At 39.2% G+C, this 26187-nt stretch overlaps 1 protein-coding gene across 1 annotated transcript in view; it reads left to right on the plus strand.

The window, feature by feature from the left end:
* The window catches only part of CALCR (calcitonin receptor), a 113745-nt gene that overhangs the window by 53749 nt on the left and 33809 nt on the right, over window positions 1-26187 (plus strand). Inside the window, exons 3-6 of the mRNA XM_018047421.1 lie at window positions 14888-14968; window positions 20542-20698; window positions 21477-21587; window positions 25815-25927. Of these exons, the coding sequence (XP_017902910.1) occupies window positions 14888-14968; window positions 20542-20698; window positions 21477-21587; window positions 25815-25927 (462 nt within the window). The remainder of the gene's footprint in view (window positions 1-14887; window positions 14969-20541; window positions 20699-21476; window positions 21588-25814; window positions 25928-26187) is intronic.

Below are 26187 nucleotides of genomic sequence, written 5' to 3' on the forward strand. Positions count from 1 at the left end.
CAGTAGTTATTTACACTCTTTACGTTTCCTTCCAATTGTAGCTATAAATACTGCTTCACAAATGCTTAGGGCACTCCCTGAAATGCTTTCTCCATCTGCCTCACACACAGAATGGTTCAGCATATAGATTACATACTCAGAGAAAGTTTTCCATGGAGAAGAAAGAGAACAGAGATGGGAATGCTGTGATCTACTGTTTTCATTGTCACGCTCCCCTTCATCTTTTTCTTTAATTTGAAAGATATTTGCTCAGTTGCATCCAGTATGACGAAGGCAACATGCCTTAATATTGATGTTCTTGGGACATGCTGTGTCTATTACTCTTCCTTGTCTTCTTAATCTCTCTGTGCCTCATTTTTTCATCTGCAAAATGGCAGTGACAATAGTACCTACCCTGTCTGTGAGAATTCAGTGAGCAACATATATAAAGCAATTTGGACATTGCTAACACATAGTGAGGTGAAGTCACTCAGCCGTCGACCCCATGGACTATAGTCTACCAGCCTCCTCCCTCCATGGGATTCTCCAGGCAAGAATACTGGAGTGGGTTGCCATTTCCTTCTCCAGGGGATCTTCCCAACCCAGGGATCGAACCCAGGTCTCCCACATTCCAGGCAGACGCTTTAACCTCTGAGCCACCAAAGAAGCCCACGCTAACACATAGTAAATACTATAATTGTTATTAATATGACCACCGTTATTATTGTTATTTGCGCAATCTTTTCTTCAGACAGGGTCAGTGACTTTTTAAAGTAATAAGGCTATTCACATGGTACCTGGAAAAATCTGGCCAGATAGTCCCAATATATTATTTGAGATTGTTTTTAAAAGCCAGTTTAAGTGCAGAATAATTTTCAGATCCCGTTGAAGATTGTTCCTTATAATGACAGATGAAGTTCTTTTAATGTGTAAAATTTTAAATTAGGTTATTAAAGGAAAAAGTTTACCAGCAATGTGCAAAAAAAAATCCCATAAATTTGTGACTCTCTCCTAGTAATCTTATTTCACACAGAGATAAAAGTTATACCTCAATTCTATAACTTTCTAAGGACTTTTCACTCCTCTGACTGTATCTGGGCCCTATCCCTGACCTTATTGACTTTCTAGACGCTTCACTATTAAATTACAGTTTATTCTCAAAGAGAAATGGAACTTGCCCAGGCTACAGTAAAAATAAGTGTCTATATAATGAATACTTAAAATGTTTTATGGACCCAACTTCCCTGAAGTTTATTTTAATACTGCAAGACTGGCATTATCATCCTTTAAATGAGAAAATGGAGCCTCAGAGAGACTGACCGACTTTCCCAAGGTCACCCAGCTCATAAATGCTATAACAGGATTTCAAACCTAGCTTGGTCATTTGCCATGGAGAAATATTAAGACGCTTTACTGAAAAAAACAGCATTCTAGAAATGGTTACCTTTTAAAGCATATATAGAAATATTACAAATAAAATTTAAGAGAAAATCAAATAAATATTATATATGAAGAAATATGAAAAAGAAGAAATATCTTTTTAAATCAGATATCCTGTAAGAAACCAGCGATTCTATACTGCAGTATTTAATAGAGTGATCTAGCAAATAAAAATACATGTATGCACTTTTACTCTGAGCAACAGATATTGTTAGATTTTTTTTAACATTCATTAACATGAATGATTAGCCTGATCGTCTTTGAAAATAAATTTTTAAAATATTTTTTTGCAGAGCATTTGAGACTTCTAATTGTCCTTTGGGATTATTTGTATCCCAGTTTCCTTTAAAGCCAGCTTTACTTTAGGAACATCCTAGAAGCATAGTGAGAGGAGCGTGCACTTGTAGTAAGTCGCCTCAGTCGTGTCCGACTCTTTCTGACCCCGTGGACTGTAGCCTGCCAGGTCCCTAGGTCTGTGGAACCAGACAAGAATACTGGAGTGAGTAGCCATTCCCCCCTCCAGGGGATCTTCCCAAACCAGGGATCGAACCTGTGTCTCTTATGTCTCCTACATTGGCAGGCAGGGATTCTTTACCACTAGCACCACCCGGAAAGCCCAGAGAGAGTCAGGGTTCGTGTGCAGGTGGAAACCACATCTCTGGACTTTCCAGGGAGCACAGAGCATTGTGGGAGAGCAGTAGCTCTGTGTCCGGATTTGAGAATGAACATGTAACAGTACTGCGAGAGTGTTCATGGTCCCTCTTGGCCTTCATGGGGCTTTTGGTTTGCCTTAAATGTTCTGTTTTTCCTAGTAGCAGTTCTCTGCTGCCTTCTAATATCTAGGTGCCACTTCCCGTGTACAGTAATCATACAATGGAAGGAAAGTGATAATCATAAATGATGTCACTGTTGCCATGTATTGAGGGGAAAAAAATGATACAAGTGCCATTCAGAACCAGAAGTGTTCTGTGGAGTCGTATTGTCCTCTTATGTATGTACAGAACTGATGTCGTCAAACTGCATGGAGCTCTTCAAGGCTTCCTGAAGAGCCTCATCCACTTTTGAACAAGAGTTGCCTTTTAATTAGACTGCTCAGATCATCTATATAAGTCATAGTAATTCACACTATCAAAAATATAATCACCATAAATATTTTAGGATCTCCAGCTGGATTTAATTAAGCAAGAGCATCCCCCCATGTTTATACTCACCAAATGGTTTTCAGTTCCATGTAAATTTTATGAAGGTCCTATGTATGTTTTTAAGATTCTGAATTGATTTAATTACCAATTATGGTACCATCAAACAAAAGATATGCTTTTCTAAAGTGGAGAAATCATGAACAGGGGGCAAATGAAAACATAGACCAAAGATTCAGAAAAACTTAGGTTTGAATTTGGACTCTACCTCTTATTCGGTGGAAGACTTTAAGTAAGTCTCTTAATCTCTCTGGGTGCAGTTTCTGCCTCAATCAAATGAAGATGCCACATACTGCATAAGGTCTTTAGCTCTTCATGTTCCTCTGAACCAAGAAAACATGGAGCAGAGAAATGCTGACCTACTGTGACTTCAAAGTACAGTTTTAGGGGATGATACATTTTTATGTCATCAACGTAAATAATTATAGAGTACTCACTACTCTGAGTTCCACTTGACAATATGATTTCCACAGTGAAATAATATAAATGAATGCCTTTGCTCATGACAGGGAAATTAATTTATAGGGAGGAAAAAATCTCAAAAACCTTTAGAAAAAAGTTTTTTAAAGACATGGGTCATTTCAAATCGTCTCTGAAAATCCCTTCTATAGATTAGTAAAAGATTAGTAAAAGTATATAAAAATAATGCCTAACTAACATAATTATAGGGAAGCTTTAGGTCAAACTTACCATGTAGGGAAATTATTTTTTTGTATACAGCCTATAAATATCCACATTTTGGAATTAGGATTACTAATTAAATTATTACTAATTTTACCAAAGATATTTTTCAAATCTGTGTTTATCCTTTTGTGATATATTGATGTCATATATATATATAATTTACTTGATCCTGAGTCCTTAATCAGGACATAGTCTATAAATGCAACATTGTCCCCAGAATGAATAAGATCGATTTCCATTGAGGAAATAAACTGGAGATTTCTGTATTTGCCAGAAAATTAATCTCTAAGTATTCCAAATGTTGCTTTGGACAAAGTCTTTACAAAGAAAATAAAACTAGTTTCTGCTTTGAAAGCAGTTGACCTCAAAAGTTTTAGATTGATTCTAAATTGGAATTTTTTGCTGAGTTATGTTGAAAGTTTTTTCATTTTGTTTTGCTTTTGTCAGATGTACTAAAAGGTCCAAAAAAACCTAGGGCATCTGTTTATTTATATTATATAAGGTTAGGAAGCCTATTAGTTCTTAAATACCCTGTTAGGGTCTTCTCTTTCCCAGATAACAATATCATATTTCAAATTACTTGAGTCTAAGAGTTGCCAGCAACTCTTGAGAGAATGACTCCCCAAATTACCTTTTCAGTGATGTGCAAGATAAGACTTCATTATTTCCTGTCTAAAAACCAATATTGTTGGAAACGATTTAAGGTATTTGGGGTAAATACATCACTTCATCCCATTCACTCTGTTAGAACTAAAGCTCCCAAAATATTTAGTTAATGGTCATTATTTTATTTTTTAAAATTTTGTTCATTCATTGAACAAATATCTATCGAATATACCTTATGATATACTCTTATGTAGAATGGTCCATCAGAGAATAATGAATCCTATGGCTGGAAGGGACCTAGTCCAATTTTTCGAACTAGAGATGAAAAAACTGATACCTGGAGCATTGCATCTTTTACTTATGATTAGTTACATTAGACTAACACATCTACTTAGTGGTAGAACTGAAACTTGGCAAATACTCTTCCTTAATCTTTTCCTGAGCCCTTAAGCTGTATTTTATTACAGCTACCTATTGTTGCATAAAGTATTACCCCAATATTCAATAACTTAAAACAATAATCAGCATTTATTATCTCCAGCTGTTTCTAAGTCAGAAATTTAGGACACGGGGGAAACAATTTGACTTTGTGCCTTGACGTCTGGGGCTTCAGCCTGAAGTCTTATAGGTGAGGTACTAGAATCATTTAAAGGCTCTATAATCACGTGCGTAGCAGTTGACGCTTGCGCTGTCAATCAGAACACCCGAACTTGGCCCTTCTACATGTTATAACATGAGCTTCGTTACAACATTGTGGCTGGGTTCCAAGGGCAAGTGTCTCAATAAAAAGAGAGAGCCAAAGACAAACCAGTAAATAGGCTTTTATAGCTGAACCTATGAGGTCATGAAGAGTCACTTCTGCCACACTCTGTAAGTCAAGTCAATCACTAAAGTATCCCCAAATTGAAGAGGCATGGACATAGACACCACCTTTGAAGGAGGGTCCGCACCACATCATAAGATGACGTGAGATGAGATTTATATTGAAGCTGCCATATTTGGAAGAAAACTATCTGTAACAAGTCAAGCGTTATTTATGGGAGCCTGGTACAGTTTGAAAACGATGTCCATCACTTTTTCATGTAAAGGAGCAAGACAACACAACTCCATCAAGAATACATCCCTGAAAAGCCTAAAGCCTATGTTGCTTTAACAGCATAGCTCAAACATACACACACACACACACACACACACACACACGTGCACTATATATATATATATATCCCTTCCACATTTAATATGCTGAGTTTTTACCATATCTTCATGCTTATTAGTTCTACGTGAATGATAGTAGCAAGACCCCTGAAAAAATGAACAATAACTGTTATTTTCCACACTGGAAAGTGAAAGAAATTTTATTCTCCTCATACGGATCCTCAAGAAATCAGAAAAAAAATTACAATATATGTGGAGATTTACTATATAAAGTCATATTAGAAAGCCTCTCATTCTTTTAGAATATTAAGGAATATTTATCTAACTATTAAGAGACAGGAATCACTGACAAAGTTAAACCTAATAGGATATTATTTTCTGTTGTGATTAACACAAAATAACCAGAGTGATTAAGAAATTTAAATCATTTAACTAATTTGATTTCATGATGGAAAATCTTAGTTTTACTTTTTGTTTTTAAGACTTATTACACTGGCATCTTGCTTGGGAGAATATTTTTTATCGCCCTTTCTGTTGCTGATGTAATTAAGCACATATCAACATAATTTAGCAAATTTAAACTGCTTTGACTTGCAATTACCAATTTAGCGACTGACACAGGGGCCCACTGTTATTATCATATTTAGCAGCCATCTATCATACTGCATGTAATAACTTAAATGAATGCAGAAAGATAGCACTAAAAGGTAAGATGAAAAACTCTCTTTAAGCCTCTCAATTCAATGGCAAAGCTAATTTGCTGCTTAGGTCCCCAAGGAAGGCCATCCTTATTAATTCATCCTTTCTAACCACTAAACATGTAGATGGTCTAAGTCCTTATTCTTCTAATTTTCAAAGCTCTATCAATTTACTTGGGAATTATTTTCTAAATATTTTTAGAATTTTAAATACAGTCATTGAATTAAAGATGTAGCTGGAACAGAGTCCTCGATTCAAGTATTATTAATTGAATAACCTTAAGTCAAACCCCAACTGAAGAGTCCTTTAAAACTAACTTGAATTCTAACTTGAATTTCATTCCTAAAGAAATAAATACATGTATAAAATTTTTCTTGATATTATAACACTACAAAGGCAATGTTAAAAGATTCATACATTTCCCAATTGTGGCAATTATAGGTTATATCCTATAAAAAATGAAATTATTTCAATGATTCTGTTGACTAAATAAATTCCTTTGGGTGTATACCAAATGGCAATCGAAGTTTTCATTGTACTTACTATCTATGCTTCTGTGAGATTCTTCAGGGGTGTCCAATGACATATTATAGACTTGATCCTTAAGTTAATCAGAGATTCAGGGTTTTGTGAAATTTGGACCATTGATTCTTACAGATACAAATGGAGACGTAGCCATCTTCATCTTGTCCATGTGGGCAATTGCTCAAGGGAATGCAAATTTTATCAGCCTAATTGCAGTCCTGCACACACAGTGATATAGGTGTGCTTCCTTCTGCTTTCTTTCTCAGTAATTCTGTCTCTCCCTGGGGCCTGATTTAACTTCCAGGCTGTCTCAAGAACCTCAACATTAAGAGCACAGTTGACCTGCCTTACCTGGCCATCCCCTCTGCCTCTTTTCAGTCTGGGCTCACTGCTCTCCCTGCTTTTCCTAACCCTCCCAGCTGGTCGCCCTTGTGAAATGCTGCTGTTACACCAAGGTTTTCTCAGTCAGCTGTTAACTGACGTAACAGGTTAATGGGTCCCCCTTTTACCACCTCCTCACGTCATTGGAAGGTGCCTGTTCAACAGGGAGTGTTCTGCTGCCTTAGAATTACATTAAGGCTGCTCACACTTCATTTTCACTAAACTGACCCTAATTTGGCTCTTTGGGACTTTATTCCTTTCTGATTATTAGTCACTTTCAGGAGGAGAAGTTCTTGCTTAGAAAAGTAGGCTAGAAAGCAGAGACCCTCCAGATCTTACACAGTCCTAAGTGATAAAACAATTATTTAATATAGAACTCTTTAGTTGGGACCAAAATCTACTGTCTGCCGCATAATGGTATATATTTCATCACTATTTGGTTCCCACCCAGGTAACACATCTGTAATAACTGTGAGCAGTTCATTCATGACCTCTGGCCATTTAACTTATTTCCATTGAAAATTTTACTATGTTTGCTCTGCCTTTGGTTGTTGAGTTGCTAAGTCATGTCCAACTCTTTGCGACCCCATGGACTATAACCCCTCCAGGCTCCTCTGTCCATAGAATTTTCCAGGCAAGAATATTGGGGTGTGTTGCCATTTCCTTCTCCAGGGGATCTTCCCAACCCAGGGATCAAACCCCTGTCTCCTTTCAGGTGGGCAGATTCTTACCATTGAGCCACCAGGGAAGCCCTTGTTTTGCCTTAGTTTATGATTCAATTTTGCTTTATGCTTTTTCTTTTTCTGTTTTTATGATCAGTTCAGTACTCAGTGTGGATATACTTATTATCTAGGCAAAATCACCCTAGTGAAGCGTTTTAATGACACAGCACTCTATTTTTGATGGTAGCTCAAGGCAGCTTGTTCTCAGTGCTCTTTCACAAGAAATCGTGCCGACAGTGTCCATAAGGGAAAGAGAAGAACCATTAAAATACCTGATATCCCTTGATGTAACGTCTATTTCTTTGGAAACACTCTGGAGATATCCAGGAATGGATGTCCTCAATGACTTCTTTCCAAGAAATTCTCCAAAGAAAGAAAGTATCTTCCCCTCTTTAAACAGTATTCTTAAACAGAATATTTGCTGTTTGGCACTGGTAGCTCAGACAGTAAAGAATCTGCCTACATTGCAGGAGACCTGTGTTCAATCCCTGTTTTGGGAAGATTCCCCTGGAGAAGAGAATGGCAACCCACTCCAGAATTCTTGCCTGGAAAATCTCGTGAACAGAGGAGCCTGATGGGCTACAGTCCATGGGGTCGCAAGAGTCGGACACGACTGAGTGACTAGCGCGCACACACACCCACTTCTCTTCAGAGGTTACAGTGAGAGTGTATACTAGGAATTTCAATGCTGAAATTGTAAGAATTTGTTGTGTTCTTCCCCTGCTAGTGGGAATTTCCAAAGCAAAATGGTGATAAGCAAAATGGAAAATTGGGGCCATTTTCTGTAATATCTCTGAACATGTTCTGCCTTTGTTTATGTTTCGTCAGTTGTTTTTATCAGTTTATTATGACTAGTGTTTTCATCGGCCATTGAGATTCATTTCCCTTTATAGTTTGGTAATTACATTTGTGAAATATATGTCTAATACCTAATCACCATCAGGGCACTCTTAAGGGATGCAGTAAGAAAGATCATCAGACATTATGTCTTAAATGTATTGCTAATTTCGTACTCTTTTTTTTTTTAATTGCAACTTGCTATTGTGTCATGAACAGAGCTTTAATTATGCAGAATGGTCCTTGCTGAAATGGCACTCTCTTTGGTATAAGTGCCTTCTTTCAATGTATGGAGTATTCCTTTGGGGAATTATTGTGAAACATTTTTAAAATTATACTTCCAGCTACTGGAAGACAGATTGAAAGCAGAACCAAACAGTTAAGGTGAGATGAGTATAACTTGTCCTTTTCCTCCCTACAGCTTTCTTCTTCTGTGCTCCAAAGCTACACCACAGGGAACATTCATATTCGCAAGACTGAATAAAACCCAGAACCTGCATCCCCAAACCAAATACCATTCATTAAGGTTGCTTCCTTGGTGTCCTTAATTAAATTAGTTAAATGATTGCAGAAGTCTTATTTATGTACCATAACTTCTTTATATACTGAATATTTTTTTAAAGCAAACTGGCAAAATGAGTCATGAGCAAGTTCTTCACAAATACCAAGCTTTCTGTAATAAAGCAGGTGGCAAAATGTTCTCTTCACTTGAAATATTAGGTTGCCACACTGAAATTGACTTGGACACCGTCAATTAAGATAAATGTCCTTTAGATCATATTAGGGTCATGGTGGGAAACAACTGCTATGATGGAAACTATTTGCATCATCATGGCTTACATTTAGCCATCCAACTAGGCTGACCATCCCTGATATCATTAATCCTGCTTAATCTCTCTGTTTCCCACCACACACACCGCCCCCCCCCAACTTGGGAATCAAGCTAACTTTATAGAACCTTTTGAACTGCCCACACAGCCATGAAAAAAGGATCATTTCCAAGGTGCTCAAATTTCAGGGAAATGGCTCCTTAAATAATTTAATAAGAAAAGGGAAGCTTTGTAATAATTAAATTACATTTGATGGCACTTTTCAGTATTTAGTAAATATATGCTACTGGAATTGGAAGTACAAGGGCAAACTTGTCCCTTGTAAAGCTGAATATCTTTGTGTGGAATCTCAGAATTGTGGGTGCATAAGGGTATGTCCCACTCAGACATTCTCTGTAGTGGGTAATGGCTCATAAGAGCAAGAAGTGCATCTGACTCAGTAATGTTTAATGAGTAAATTTATAAATACAAGAAGTGCTTTCTTGTATCGTACAACATGAAGAATATAGCCAATATTTTGTAATAACTGTAAATGGAAAGTAAGCTTTAAAATTGTATTTTTTTAATAAAAGAAAATATTCTTAATCACTAGAGTCAGAGAGATTAAAATTTTTTAATTCTTTTATTAAAAAATGTAGCGCTTTCTGCCTTTTCCCACCGCAACTCCATTTCTGCAACCACAAATCTGGAGGTACATATACAATGAATAGCAGAGTTATGGAAGAAAGGAAAGGAGAGAAGCCTGGGCTGCTTTACAGCTGGTGAGCGTTAGTCTAACAGCACCTGTGGTTAACAGCCAGCAATGGTTCTGATTGATGGATGTTTAAGTAGCAACCGTTGTTAAATATTTTGAATAAAACCACAGGTCATTTCTTTATTTAACCCATTTGTTCTGGGGCTAAGCACCTTCTACCTTAAGATATCCTTGAGATCAGAGCCAAACAGAATTCCTAAAGGTAATTAAGAGAAATTGAACGGAGCAAGAGAGTGGACTACGGTCGTGGGTTGCATCTATTCCAACTAGACCCAGCCTTCGAGATTTCACTGGCAGAAGATGGAACCCAACTAGGGAGAATTTTGATGTGGGACAAGATAGCAAGTTAGAGTGTGTACTCGTTTGGGGGTCACCAGAGCTCTTTCACTAACTTTCTAATCAATTTAAGGGAAATCATTTCAGTAGGTTTTCAGTGAAAAATTCAGAAAACTTGAATTCTAGAATCCCTTCCAGTTCCATCATCTAATCAAGTCAGGCATATTTTTTTCTGAAAGGGAATTTTTTCAATAGTGTGTAAAAGGACGTAATAACATGTATAAGAAGGCTAAAATCGTAAACCTACAGTTTTAAATTCCTGTGGGTATTTATAGACGGTTTGAATGCTTGTATGCCATTGAATTCTACCTAAGTATTTTAAAGTTTGACTTAAATACATACATCCTGCTTCTCTCAGGGGTGAAATCATAGGACTTTCATATTCCGGTAAATTCTTTACCACTGAGCCACCAGGGAAGCCTTGATACATATATATATGCCTCTAACTTACGAGTGGGCTTGAAGTCAATCAAACCAACGCGTCATGACCGGTGTATGACACCTGAAAATCGCAGTTTACATCCTGAGTTTCCTGGCATACTAATATGTAAATTGAATATATTTTTACTTTGGGGCGGGACAAGTATATTGAGCATTGTATGGTCAGGCTACTCAGGATGGTTATTTTCTTGCTTTCTGTACGTCTCCTGCTTGACCAGAGCCTGCTTGTGTCACATGCATGTCCAGTCCCCTTCATGATAGGACCTAATTAGTAACTGTCCACATGATTGCCCTCTGCCCTAGCTGCTGGTTTCCCTGGTAACCAAACCAACATGTTGACCGAAACAACATGACGTCATTCCCCTTTGAAGGGTCGCCACATTCCCCGCCTCACTGCCCCACCCTGCCTGCCTGCAGCTACTGGCAGGCGGTGTCACTCCAGAGCCCACATCAGTAAACGCCTGTGTTGCCGTCTCCCGTGCCTCATGAGTCCCAAGGCTGGGCAACTACAAGGCTTGCAGACCTACAAAGTGCAGCCCTCTGTCAATCCTAAAGGAAATCAACCCTGAATATTCATTGGAAGGACTGATGCTGAAGCTCCAATACTTTGGCCACCTTATGTGAACAGCTGGCTCATTAGAAAAGGACCCGATGCTGGGAAAGGTTGAAGGCAGGAGGAGAAGGGGATGACAGGGGATGAAATGGTCAGATGGCATCATCAAATCAGTGGACATGAGTGTGAGCAAAGTCTGGGAAATACTGAGGCTCAGGGAAGCCTGGCGTGCTACAGTCCAGTCCATGGAGTCACGAAGAGTCAGACATGACAACGAATGACAGCAGTCACTGGTGAGGCAGCCAAGAGGCAAAAAAAAAAAAAAAAAAAAAAAAACAAAAAACCTCCCATGAGCCCCAAGATAGCAGAAAAGAAGGATGGGGTGTGAAAAGCTGAGGAAATGATCTGAGCAGGCGGTCCCCCAGCATGTATGGCCCTGCGGAGCTGACCACCATGAGAGATGAGAGATGTCTTTCTCTTCCATTAAACTGATGATCTCCTGCTAACCTCAGAGCCTCTTACAAGCTTAAAGGTAGCCGTCTCATGCTCCTGGCTCTTGTGACTATGTGGGGCTGGCTAAAGAATACAGACAAAGTGTAAGGACATGGATTATCTATCAAATACTTGAATGTTAGCTGGTCAGGTAAGACAAGCGTACCCCCCAACCATCAGCCGTAAACAGCTACAAACACAGGCTTTGGGAGTGTTATCTCAGGGGCAAACTCATGAATTGGAGGTGGCCGGTTAACTAGAAGGGCTTGGGCCCGTGGCAACTACAAAATACCCTTGGGCTTCTGGTCCCAGCTATGGAAGTGGGAAGAGCAACGATACTGCATAATGGGACAATAGCTACTGTGTGTTACAGCAGGTGCAACGGACTGTACAGTCCTTGGAATTCTCCAGGCCAGAATACTGGAGTGGGTGGCCCTTCCTTTCTCCAGGATCTTCCCAACCCAGGGATCAAACCCAGGTCGCCCACACTGCAGGTGGATTTTTCACCAGCTGAGCTACAAGGGAAGCCCAAGAATACTAGAGCGGGTAGCCTATCCCTTCTCCAGGGGATCTTCCCCACCCAGGAATCGAACTGGGGTCTCCTGCATTGCAGCCAGATTCTTTACCAACTGAGCTATCAGGGAAGCCCCGCAACAGGTGCAGGGTGTTACAAAGGCCTGCTGGAGCTGTAGAGCAATGCAAAATGGGCACCAGGTTCAGGAAGGGGCCAGTACAGATGCTACGCACTAGCATTGCCACCTGCCCCACAGGCTAATTGAAACAATGAAGGGACTACGTACTAACAATTGAGATGGGAAAACTCTCTCTCTACATGTGAACACGTCCCAGGAGCACCCACTCCAGTATTTACACCATGTTAACCCAGAGGCAACTGGTCAACACCGTCCAAGTTCAACTGTTGACCATCTGAGGACTGCTGCCAGTGGTCGGTCAGGACAATAGCTTGCTTTTGCTCTTGCCATGGGATCTGCCCCCAGAAGAACACATTATAATCACCCTGGGGCTGGCAGGTACGGCCCCGGTGGTTTGGGTTTGCTTCCTCGTGGGGAATAATGTTAGAAAGGAATTAAAAGGCTTCACCTGTCTTCTACTCAGCCCCACCTGAAACTACTAAAGGAATTAATTAGGGCACCATCATCTTAACGCTTGGTCCATTGTACTGTCTCTCCAGCATTCGGCACCAGCTCTGGGAACTAGGGCTGGACAGGTGGGGTCATACTACAGGCCAAGACAAAAGCCACAGCAGGGTGGTATTATCTCAGAATGTTCTTACTGCTTGTATTTTGCTTAATGATCCTATCTCGCCTGTACTGGGCCTGCTGAACATCTTACATTCTCTCCTTAGTCTAAGTGGAGGGAGTCTGTTCATGGACTGGGCGACAGTAGTGACCTCACTGTGAAGCGAGTTTGATTACTGGGTCCCTCTGGTGGGCTATAGTCCACGGGTGGCAAAGAGTTGGACATGACTGAGCGACTGCGCGTGCATTGCTGTAGTGAGATGACACTGTTATCCGCATCTGGGCTTCCAGAGGAAGGTTGACCTGAAAAGCCCCTGCCTCCAAAGCTTGCCCGCCTCTTGGCTGCTGTTACCTGTATTGCATGGGTGGTGTTTGGTTGCAGCATGCCTCTGTAGGCCTGACCCCAGCGATATCACAGAAAAGGGGTAAGGCCAAGATTGTAGGGATCCTGCAGGGTATGTAGGGATGCAGCATATGGTCAGGCCACTCAAGATGGCTGCTCTCTTGCTCTCTATACATCCCTGCCAGACCAGGCTTTGTTTCTCTCAAGTGACCACCCACTCTTAATTATAGCCCTAATTAGTAACTGCCCACGTGCTTGCTCCCTGCCCCAGCTGCTCATTTCCCTGGCAACTGAGACAACCTAATGTAAATTCCCCCCATAAGTGGTAGCCTCCTTCTCCCTCGAGTAACAAAAATCGCTGCCATGTCCTACCTGCCATTTGCTGACAATGGTGGGATTTGTTCCAGGACCTCTGGCTTAAAATCCCCTCTCCAATGAACAGTTGATGTTTCTGCCATCGACTCCAGGCCCTTTCTTGGGTCTGAAGTCTTACAGACCTACAGGATACAGCCCAACAGGCACACAGTGTGGATACTAAGTCAAACCAGAATATGTAAAATATGAGAGCAGTACAATCAATATAGCGTTAGATGCAATTATAACCACTCACCCCTATTTGAAACAGTTTTCACACAAATCCCCCTGAAGAAAGGAAATGTTTGTGTTTAAAATTTTTTTCACCCCTTTATTTTTCCATGTATAAAATTATCTGCAGGGAAATGAAAAACTGTTTGTTTGTGACAAAGCAGCCTATTTCTGACTATTGTGCTCCTGAGTAGGACTGGTGAGTTGTTAGGTGACAAACACAAGTCTTACTGTGGAAGAAATTTATTCTTAATAGCAACTTGAAACTTGAAGAATTTGTAGGAAAGAAAAATAGTCAAGGCTCTAAATAAACTATTTGAATAAAAGTTGGCTTTTGATTACCCAGAAGGCATGGCTATTAGTCCTTTACAAAGCACACATTATATTTATTCATGCCCATGGAAGTGACTTTTTGTGGATGTTTCCAGTGAGATTTTCAGCAGTTCTTTTGATGTCGTGTGTTAAGTGAAGTCCGCATTGATTGTTCTTGATTTCTCAGAATCTTTTATTGTGGTCCTGACATGTAAAGGGGGCTCAAGAATTTCTTAATGGGAGAACTTTAGACAACAACCAGACAACAATCTCTCCAGGTTGAGAGGAGGGGCAATGAAACATACAGTTGCATTTCCCTCTAAAAATACTGTTCTCTTTTCTTTGTACCTTTTTTTTTAATTGGAGAATAATTGCTTTACAATGTTGTGGTGGTCTCTGCCTTACATCAATGTGAATCAGTCATAATCATAATTTTATATATATATATATGTATGTATCCCCTCCCCATAGAGCCCCCCTGCCCATTCCACCCCTCTAGGTCGTCACAGCACGCCAGGCTGGGCTACCTGTGTTATACAGCAGCTTCCTGCTAGTTATCTCTCTTACACATTATAGTGTGTGTATGTGTGTGTGTATGTATGTGTGTCAAGCATACTGCTCTTACTTTATATGGATTGTATTTAGGGTGTCTTGGGACACTGATCCTCAAGTCAGATCAACAGGGGAGAAAAAGGCCACAGGCAATATTAGAGCTACATTAATTTAAATGTCTTTGTTACTTTTATATTTTTTAGGTCTTAAAAGACCGTTTTCAAAGGCCCAAAATGAAGTTCACACTTACACGCTGGTGCTTGACCCTCTTCATCTTCCTGAATGTAAGTGGAACAGAGTTATTTTAAGCCATGTTAATCAAGAATGCTGAAACAGTAAGGTTGAGTATAATTGAGCAAGGGTGGACATTGTTCTCCAGAAGACAAACTATAATTTTTGTTAATATTTTGTTAACAAATCTCCTCTTTACATTATTCAAGGAAGACTATTACTAACATTCCATGCCTGTCAATTTAATTTTAAGGGGATTTACATTTTATAATGTTACACATCAAAGTTTATGGGAATAATTGCTAATATAGTCCTTCCTTCTGTACCTGTCTGAATGAGGATAGTTTATTTTATTATGTAAGACAGCCGTGCTATTTTAATCTTCAGATAAAGTATAATATAATTTGCTAAAAGTAATCCAGTACTTGGAAATGCATGTATCTTCATGCCATTGGAAAGAAATTTTAAACAGGAATATTGTAGAAACTATTGGGATATTTTCTTTTGTCTGTAAATGTCTAAACCTTATATCATATTCTATAGATGCAGAGAGATTGATATATTTTATTCATATTGATATTGCTATTAATATCTCAAATGAAATCCTATGTGATCAATTATATGTGAATATTCCTGCATTTTGCTTCACAAATCATGTAACTAGACATTGATAGAAGAAATGATAAAGTAACTACTAGATATTAAGATAGTTTGAATATTATCCAATCATCTTTTTTTTTAGGAAAGACTAAACAAAGTCTTTTAACAAAGACTACAAAACTTTTGGTGTGTTTTTTTTTTTTTTAAAAAAAAGCTCACCTTTTAAAAACTCTTACCTAGTACATTTTAAAATTCAAAGATTGAAAGAATTTCATATATTTGCATGAGCATGACAGGTGCCTTGTGGTTTGTAGGCATCTTTTTACTAGGAAGCATGATTGCACAGGGCACTTAAATGGCTTTATGAGGTCTTCATTGTGACAAACAGAAATTTTGCTTCTGTTTGGATTACATATTTGATCTGGAGGATTTGTCCATAAAATTTTTGATATATCAGTTTTCTTCTAAAACACTCATTATGTTCCACATTAATATTCTTCAGAGAAAAGGAAAAATTTTCACGACATTAATTACCCTAAAATGTCACTTCTTAGATACATCATTATGAAAAACCACTACCAATATATTTACTGAATTCTACCAACCTGATTTCCAAATGGTCTTTAAAAATTATCAGTTTGGTTCACCACATTCCCTTAGCCTCGTCTACATTCACCGAAGGCACTCGCTTTCTCGTCTTATCACTTTCTCTCCTTGTGCCGCAGCACAATAGGCTTAGAGCAGTGCTTGGCACAGTGTGCCCCAAAGATGCTAGTGAGGACGGTGACAATGGCTACACCAACAACGAGGAAGACGGAGAGAAAGTAGGCTCTTCTGAGAAGCATTTATTGTTCACTTAACTGTGTTCCCCAATTTGTGTTGAATTCATGACACCATGGACTGTAGCCCACCAGGCTCCTCTGTCCATGGGATTCTCCAGGCAAGAATACTGGGGTGGGTTGCCATTTCCTGCTCCAGGGGATCTTCCCAACTCAGGGATCCAACCCAGGTCTCTTAGTCTCCTGCATTGGCAGGTGGGTTATTTACCACTAGCGCCCCCTGGGAAGCCCCTTATGATACATACAGGAGTTTCATATAATGCTTAGGAAGAAAGTACATAGTCAGGCATCTGATCCCATCTGGAAGAAGCAGAGCTAACACTTGACAGACCTCTATTTTATCCTTTACTTTGAAAAGTATAAGTAACTGAAAACTACAAATCATCCTAACATAGACATTATCATTATTAAGAACAGTGACATGGAAAGTTGGTCATATCAACTTGTGAATTCTGGATGCATATTCCCGTTGGAACAGGTCTGTCTGTGACAATCTGTAGAAGCGTCCTTCAGGCCAGTAGCATGGATCCCCACAGTCAGTAGTTTGGGACCATCTCTAAAGTTCTACACAGAACTGCTCTCTTCTTGTTCTCTCTCTGTTCTTCTGGAAACCACCTGTAACAAACAAGGAAGCTGATTGTCTTACGTCAAAGTAGGAATTGCTTAAACACACAGCCATTCAAATCAGATTGCTTTACTTCTAGAACCCATGACTAGTGTGAATGGAACCTTCTAGAATGTAAGCTCCACGAGGGCAGGGACCTTGCTGGTTTTGTTCTTGCTGCTGACTCTTCAGAACCTAGGACAGTGCCTGACATATGGAAGGCATTCAAAGTGAAAGAACACTGGTGTTTCCTCTGCGGACTACAGCTGTCAGTGGCAGCTTGGTGGTCGTATGTGTGGCGCCATCTACTGGAACCTTTAGGAGTGACATCACATATATGGCGACTAAACTGCTGCATAGGACAACAATTAAGAGGTGTTTTTCTGTTTGATTTTGGAAGCATCATGCAAGATGGCTTGAATGCAAAACTTCAAATGTCAGTCTTTATTCAGAAAAACATGTCCTTCATGTCTCATTTCTATCTTCATGTGAACATAAAATTATATATTTACATTCCACAAACATATAGAATAAACATAACACATATGATAAGTGGAATATTGTTTTCACACCACTTGGTGGTTTAATCGCTACTGTTTATATTTTCCCTCCTTACTGCTGAAAATTGTACCACCTCACTAGCAATTTTTATCTCTGAAATCATCAGCAAACAGTTTAATATGTTCAATGAACCTGATGACATTTATGTTATTTTTCAGCAGTAGTAATTCCATGGTTGGAATTACATAGATGCCTGGAGAATCCCAGGGACGGGGGAGCCTGGTGGGCTGCCGTCTATGGGGTCGCACAGAGTCGGACATGACTGAAGCGACTTAGCAGCAGCAGCAGCAGCAGCAGCAATGGTTATATATGTATATATGTCATGTATACATATATAACAGACGCCTCAACTTGTATGTTATTTTCAGAAGAAAATCACTGAAACATTCAGCTACCACTGGAAAAACTTCATTGTCAGTGCTCAAACATGAACCAGACCAGGAGTGGACTCAGGTTATTATGGCCCCTCTGAGGACAGAAGTTCTAATTGCTCATTCCCTCAGTGTTGAAACAATCTCCGTTGAACCATGTTACAGGAAGTTCACTGGAGTTTTGTTTCAACATTGGAGGAATGATAAGATGCTACTGTCGTCTACACGAACTACAGCTACTCTTTCAGATGGTCATGTCGCCATGATCGCTCGTGTTTAAGACTGCATTGAACCAAATAATGTTGTCATTGAAAATACAGGTTTCCACTTGCTATTCTTGCACATACTGCCTCCCCATGGCCTCCATGAATATCCAGCTAACACAGGAGCATTTAATGGGTTGTTCAGTCTGTTTAAAAATAGAATTCAGAATATTACTTTGGTCAAGCTTAAGCAAAATAGTTCCTAGTGTCTAGCATATCTAATATAAGTGACAGAAAAGAATTATATATGACATCATATTCTATTACAACATAATGGTTTTCAGCCACATTGATAAAGGACGTGTACACCTTTAATCATCATTGTCGGTGTGTTCATTTCTTCTGTCGCAGATTCTAGAAGCATTAAAATTAGAAATAATCCTAACACTTAGAGTGGTGTCAACTATATTTGCAGTAATATTCATATAGAGTTGTAACCATAATGTTACAACAATAATAAATATTCATCCTCTTCTGTTTGCAAGAGATGTCTACTCAGATGACTTGCTGATACTTCCACATCCAGTCCAAAAGAGAACTATCTTCTCCCCCAAGAAAGGCTTTCCTTTCTTAATGTCTTTTCTTTCTCCTTCTCAAGATACTACATTTTTTTTTTCCTAGCTGTATTGGCTAAAATATCTAGGCCATTTGACTCTTATTATTCTCCATTCCTTATCAGGTATACTTAGTGCTTTTATTATTTGAAAAAGTGCTGAGGTGCTGTTTCTTGTTCCATCTTAAGGTGATGTAGTCCTTGCCTTGAGCTGCCTGACAGGGCTTCCCAGCTCTAATCTGATGCCTAACTCTCTTTTCACAACCTTCACTGGTCAAAAAACTGCAAGACATCTTTACCTCATCATGCTTTTAACATATTGGCTAAAATATCTTGAGCCTTTCATGTCCCAAAAGTTTTGTATTTGTTTTCATAGGGCTCTGTATTATCTGATTTTCCTTGATTTCAGTTCTTACCCTCAAACATGCTCCCCTCCAGTTTGATTTCTGTACAATTTCACACATGCCCTTTCCTTCCTCTGGGCTAACCTGTGTGCCTTCCCTTCCATCCAGAAAGCCTTCCCTCTCCTCTCTGCCTGTGCAGACAGTACATATATTCAAGGTCCAATTCTACCTCGGATCTGTGGTCATTCCCATCTTTTCTTGCTCCATGCTCTGTCTCCGCTATGCATCTTTATTGGCTAGCCTTTAGTGATAGACTATCTCATGGGACAGGACGCACTGCCTACACAGTGAGATATGCTAGAACACAGTGAGGCTCTACCATGAATGTCCTGGGGTATATGGGGTATAAGGATATTTATTTTAGCAACTGTGGAGAATAGAGAAAGGTATATAATGCTATCTCTGCCATCAGTACAGTGGGGAAACTTCCATCTTAGAATAATTTAAACAGAATAAGGCCAATTAAAAGTGTTTCAGCAGGTGTGATAGAAAGCCAGGAGTATTTCTAACTTCAGAAAAACAGAAGTCAGTGTAGGTTGACGCTTGCAAGTCTTCTCCAAAAAGCTCCCCATGCAGAACATGGATATAAAAAAATTCCAATTCAAGCACAATCAAAACATCAGAGCCACAAAAGAAATGGAAATCTATCTAAACACAACTTAAGACAATTTGTCAGACATCCATCTTTTCAGATACCCAGACACACAACTTTGATTAATAGGACCTATGATGGTAATGAAAACTAACGGACTGACAAAATAATGTCAGCCTGCACTGAAAATTTAGAAGCACTAGGAAAATATTTAAGAGATGCCTTAATTTTCAGCAGTGAAAATGAATTACCTTGTATAGGTCATCTGCTGATGAAACCAGTTTAAAGAGATTAAGGCAATTATCCAAAGCAGAATATTTCAAAAGAACATATTATGTTTGTTCTGTGGAATAAATGGGGTAAGTTTTTTGGCAGTGTGTGCAATCTAAGTACAAACAAATCAGTTGAAAGAATCCAATTAAAACTTATTTATTGCACTAATATATCTACTTTGAATAACATGATTCATGATTCTTAGGAGCTCCAAAGAAAACAAAGTTGATTTAATATTCATCTGTTTTTGGAAATCAGGTTATTTATTTCTAAACTTTACATTGATAATAAAATTTTAAAAATCTTGTAATGAGGTGCATGGGTCTGTGTGGGTGCTATACATTTTCAGTGTGGATGGAATGAATGCAAATATGAAAATTTTAGGTAGAATTTATAGATGAAATATAAATACACTTAAATTATAAAGAAAAAATAATCCACATGGAGATCGTGCATAATTATTGCTTATAGAAGGAAAATAAATGTTTTCATACTTTTTGATCATTTCATTATGTATTCCCCTCTCTCTACTCTCCATAAGTAACTCCATTTCCTGTCTAATACAGCGCCCACTTCCGGTCCTTCCAGCCAGTTCAGATTCCACCTACTCTCCAACACTGGAGCCGGAGCCATTTCTCTTCCTTTTAGGAAAACAGAGACTGTTGCAGGCACAGCACAAATGCTTTGACCGAATGCAGAAGTTACCCCCCTACCAAGGAGAAGGTAAAAAGAAGGCTGTATCTGAATGTGTGTTTCAAACATTAGTAAAGGCTTATTTCTTCTGCGGGTAAATATGTGTTAACTCAATTAATTTAATATGCCAATGTTTTTAACAGTGGCTTCCATACTGTGGTATGTTTGTGTATTTTATGCCACAGACATGCCTAGTTTATTTGCTCAGGTTCATCTGACTGCTTTTGGTTAACATTTGCCCTTAAGACAAAATTAAGTAGAGTAGCCCAGTAGTGCCTCAGCAGTAAAGAATCTGCCTGCCAATGCAGGAGACCCAGGTTCGATCCCTGGGTAGGGAAGATCCCCTGGAGGAGGGCTTGGCAACCCACTCCAGTATTCTTGCCTGGAGACGCCCATGGACAGAGGAGCCTGGTGGGCCACAGTCCCTGGGGTCATAAAGAGTCGGACATGACTTTGCAGCTGAGCATGCACCCACAATAGAGCATATACTTTCACGAGGTTTCTTTCATAACATTTCTGGAGATATTGCAAAGGAGAAATTTTGGAGGAAAGATTCGACACAGATGACAAGTAAGCCTTTTGAGGAATAAATGGAGAATATCCTACCAAAAAAAAAAAAAAGAAAAGAAATTCCCTTAGTAGTTGGAAAAGTTAGTACCTTTATTTTGTTGCTACTGCTGTTTTAATATTTCCATACCCGAGTGGAGAAACCCTGAGTAACCTGAGTAACCGTCTATGCCCTATTAAATCTCGCTGAGGACTCTGTGGTTTTTGATAACTGCAATGTAATTTCTCTCTAAATGGCCAGGTCTGTACTGCAACCGCACCTGGGATGGCTGGGCCTGCTGGGACGATACACCCGCTGGAACGCTCGCTGAACAGCACTGCCCAGATTATTTTCCGGACTTTGATGTGGAAGGTAGAGTATTTCTTTTTGGTTTATGTTTTGCTATGAATCTTTAAGCATTTTTCCAGTTCCAAAAAGAAAATCAGATGCAAAATATACTACCAAATCATAATCTCTATGGTTTAGCATGTTCTGAAACATTTCCACAAATGAAATATCCAGTTGTACAAAGATTATTTTTTAAGTCAATCACCAGTTGTGCATGTTGGTCATAAATTCTATTTAAATATTAAATTTAAAGGAACCACTTATATATTTTAAACATTTAATATTGAATTTTAATAAACATTGCAATTACTTTTTCTAAAACTGAACCATTTTTATTTACAGCTGAAGTTTTTGTAAAATTTTCCATTGTTTCCCATTTGATGACTTATGCAAATCCTTGATCTAGAGTTTATGTGTACTGGGCTGGTGGAAGAAGCATAATGGGAATTTGATTGTAATGTTGAAAGTGATATAAAACTCTCATGTGTAGGGAAGAGAAATGAGAAGGTGGTAACTCCAAACATTGACTAGATTTCTGTTCCAATAGCTGATGATTGACATATGCTCAGTAAAGAAGACTGGTACTGTTAACATGGATCAGACTAACCCAGCTCTCCGCCCTGCCCCACATGAACAGCCAACAAATGTGTTAAGTTCATTAGTAACATCAAAGTCACTGTAATTATAAAAGTAACATAGGAGTGTTTTCATTGAATTTTTTTTTTTACTTTCCAAAACAGTTTCATACATATTATCTCCTTTTATACTCACACAATATTTTATATAAAACCACAACTCAACCCAAGTCCTCTGAACTCCTACCTAACCCTTTTCTAAGTAAATGAAAAAAGCATTTGAGAAACAATATTTCTAAATCATTGTACAAACTTATATAGGTTGAAGTGGTATTCAGAACTTGCAAGCCAGAGCATGGTTTTCCTTCAGGCTTCAGTCTAGCCACACTGGTGGGGGACCTGCTTTCCTGCTTCCTCTGAGAATGAGTTACAAAGTTTGACCCCCGTGGAAGTGGAATTACAGTGGGGCACTTTTAAAACCAGTTCAGGCCAGCCACTTCTAGGAATTCTCATTTTGATTTAAGAGTTGGAATGTGAAGAGAGAAAGAGCATATCGCTCTTCCCTGCTCATCACTGCTGCTGCTGCTAAGTCGCTTCAATTGTGTCCGACTCTTCACACCCCCATGGACTGCAGCCCACCAGGCTCGTCCGTCCATGGGATTTTCCAGGCAAGAGTACTGGAGTGGGTTGCCATCGCTCATCACTACCTTCCTGTAAACCCTAACTCAGTGCTATTTGATGGTGGTCCCCAGGTCTTTACTGACTCTTCCCAATAAATGATGCTTCATTAATCTTGATCTGATGACTGCCTTAGAGAAACCTGATTGGCAAAAAAAGTTGTTCTGTAATTGAGGCTGCAAGGCCAGTTCCAAAGCAGCAATGGGCTGTTGCTGAAGTGGCTACAATTATTAACTAAAAGGCAACTTTGGGGTTAGCCAAACAGTGATTTCCAGGCATAGATCCATCTTTTCAGCCAGATTTTTAGATAGAACCCTCTCAGCAGGGGAACAAATCCACTTCAAAAGAAAGGCAATTCTTAAATACATCTGTATTCAACAAACTTAAATTCTTTAGTACTTTACTATTGACCCAAGCTGTATCTCAATGATCCACTCAACAGTTTAATGAAATGACAGAGATTTCCTTTTAAACAAAATGCTTGATTAAAAGGTAGGTAGATAATGAGAGAGTGAATACCAGTGTTAAGATTCCAATGAGGCTGATACAAAGAGAGAAAAAAAAGGTGAAGCCACTCAGTCATGTCCGACTCTTTGCGACCCCATGGATTGTAGCCTACTAGGCTTCTCTGTCCACAGGATTTTCCAGGCAAGAGTACCAGAGTGGGTTCCCACGTCCTTCTCCAGAATGAGGCTTAAAAGGCTGAAGGAAAGTGCTAGAGTATAAAAAGCAAATCCCTGTTAGGAGGGATGTAAGGGCAGGAGTCAAACACTCAATCAACAGAAAAGGGACAGAGCCAAGGTGGCCAGCATATGGTTGAGGACAATGATTCTCAACCCTGAGATCCTTGGGAATCGGTGAGCCTTTAAAAGGGCAGGTGTCTGGCATCTCTTGAGACTAATGGCACATGAATCTCTGAGGACTGGGTATGAGAATCAGGAGAGAGTTCCCCAGTGTGAAGGAAGGAAGCATGCTCCCCTCTTCATGGAGCAGTCCAGACTTGGACTATTTCAGAGGAAATGCCAACCTTTGAGCATGTGCTGAGAGGCTCCAGGCTTGAGGGGACACAGCAGGTGTGGTGTGAATGAGGGTGTTTGGTTTAGAAAGGGAAGTCAGAGGAGACGTAGCCTTTTGTCAAATATTGAAAGACTGGCTAGGTAGAAGAGGACAATTTCTTTTTTAAAAAAGTAATTATTTAGTTTTGATTGATTGATGATTGTTTTGCTATATTGGTTTCATTTCTGTCATACATCCACATGAATTAACCATAATATACATATGTCCCTTCCCTCTTGAACTCCCTCCACCTCCCACCATTCCTACCCATCTAGGTGATTACAAAGTCCCACTTTGAATTCCCTGAGTCATACAGCAAATTCCCATTGGCTGTCTATTTACATATGTTAGTGTATATACATCCATGCCACTCTCTCCATTTATCTCACCCTCTCCCAGAAGAAGACAAATCCTTGATAGCTGCAACAGTTAGGACTAGGAAATGCCTAGATCCATGTGGCACAGTAGTAAAGAATCTGCCTGCTAATGCAGGAGACGTGAAAGACATGGGTTCGATCCCGGGGTCAGGAAGATCCCCTGGAGGAGGAAATGGCAACCCACTCCAGTATTCTTGCTGGCTAAATCCCATGAACAGAGGAGTTGGGCAGAGTATAGTCCAAGGGGTCGCAAAAGAGTCGGACATGACTGAACTATACATGCACACAGACTTGAGTTAAATCCAAATAAAACATACTTACTTCAGTACTGCCCGTGATTGGAAGGTTCTCAGGACAACCACCCTCCTCCACAGAACACATTGCCCCATGTAGCTATGTAACTTTGTAAAAACGAAATTATATTCATTCAAGAAAACAAAACTACTTCCTAACAAGATATTAAAGATAAAATGCTGCATTACCAACCCCTTTTTAAAATTTGCAAATCATTAACTAAATCATTGACCAGTTTTCAACATCAGTTTTTCTCTGCTGATTAGTGCTGACCCTTTTGGAAACTGTTGGTTTCCAGGGGTGGTCCTTTAAATAGTTTTTGTCCAATGGCAGTCACAGCAAATTCACAATTTAAAATGTTTCTTAATATTGAAACAGACGATTCTAATAGGTGCTTTAAAACGCCTTTGTTGGGGAAAAAAAAATTGGGGTTTTGGTCCATTTTAAATTTGGTCCAATTTAAATTTTAAATTGTTGGAGTAGACATACAAACAAGTCTGCAGTTTCCAGTTTAAAACTTGTGCTGAATTTGGTAGTATGTGTTTCACTCATACAATGAAAAATTGTGAATTTTACCTGAAAAACTGCCAAAGATAAAATAATTTTCATACTAGCTCATAGCAGGTTGATTTGACTAACCAAACTTCTAATAGAAAATTATTTGAAATGTTATCAGATCTCAGTAATAATTCACCAAATACATTTTTTTTACCATGAATTGTTTCCTTAACCTTTAAAACAGTAGCAAATATTAGTATACAATTCTGATTTCCGTATTCCTGTGTTTTAAAAAAACACAAGAAGTCATATGTAAAACAGTTTTCCATAAGCTTTACAATGAAAAACAATGCTACACAAATATTACTGCTATGAAATTATCAAAAATCAGAACTATGTCAGGGTTGCAAACACACTGATAAAATCTCCTTTCATATTTTACCAATTTACCATTCAGGGTTGCTCTGTGATCTCTAAGGCAATAAACACGTTGCAGAGGCACTTTGGAGAGCTAGAAAAAGGTGAATAACTCAGAATAAGTTTGGCAATGTAAAACGGAGATAGCAATGCTTCACCTGGTTTGCTGAAGCTGAATTTAAGCAATGCATATTAACGCGTCGTGTGTGGTGCATGGTTCCTGGTTGTCTCTATTGATTCTGCTCACATTCAGGGTCTATAAAGTGATTAACCCTTTGCAATGGCTCTTAAGCTTTAATTTATTGTTTTTCCGTCTTGCGATTTTGAGATAGTAATAAGTTCTGTTTCACTAACAGAAAAAGTGACCAAGTATTGTGAGGAAGATGGGGTTTGGTACATGCATCCTGAGAGCAACATTTCCTGGTCCAACTATACCATGTGCAACGCTTTCACCCCTGAGAAAATGCAGGTAGGTTCTACTGCACATTTCAGTATTGGAGGAGAATGCCATTATCTGTACATGGAAATGCATGCCTCATGGTAAAACACCTGCTACCAAGAAGCCAGCCTGTTTTGTAGAAGGAAATCAGATAATGACCTGTCAATTCTGAGGAGTTTAGAGAGTGGCACTGGAGAAAACGATGCTTTACTTCTTGGTTGGCACTCAGTGATGGTTCCCTGAGCGTGTGGAATAGGCCATTTATGGCAAGGGGAATGTGTCCACGGAGC

The sequence above is a fragment of the Capra hircus genome, chromosome 4 (genome assembly GCF_001704415.2).
Source record: "Capra hircus breed San Clemente chromosome 4, ASM170441v1, whole genome shotgun sequence".
NCBI classification, from domain to species: domain Eukaryota; kingdom Metazoa; phylum Chordata; class Mammalia; order Artiodactyla; family Bovidae; genus Capra; species Capra hircus.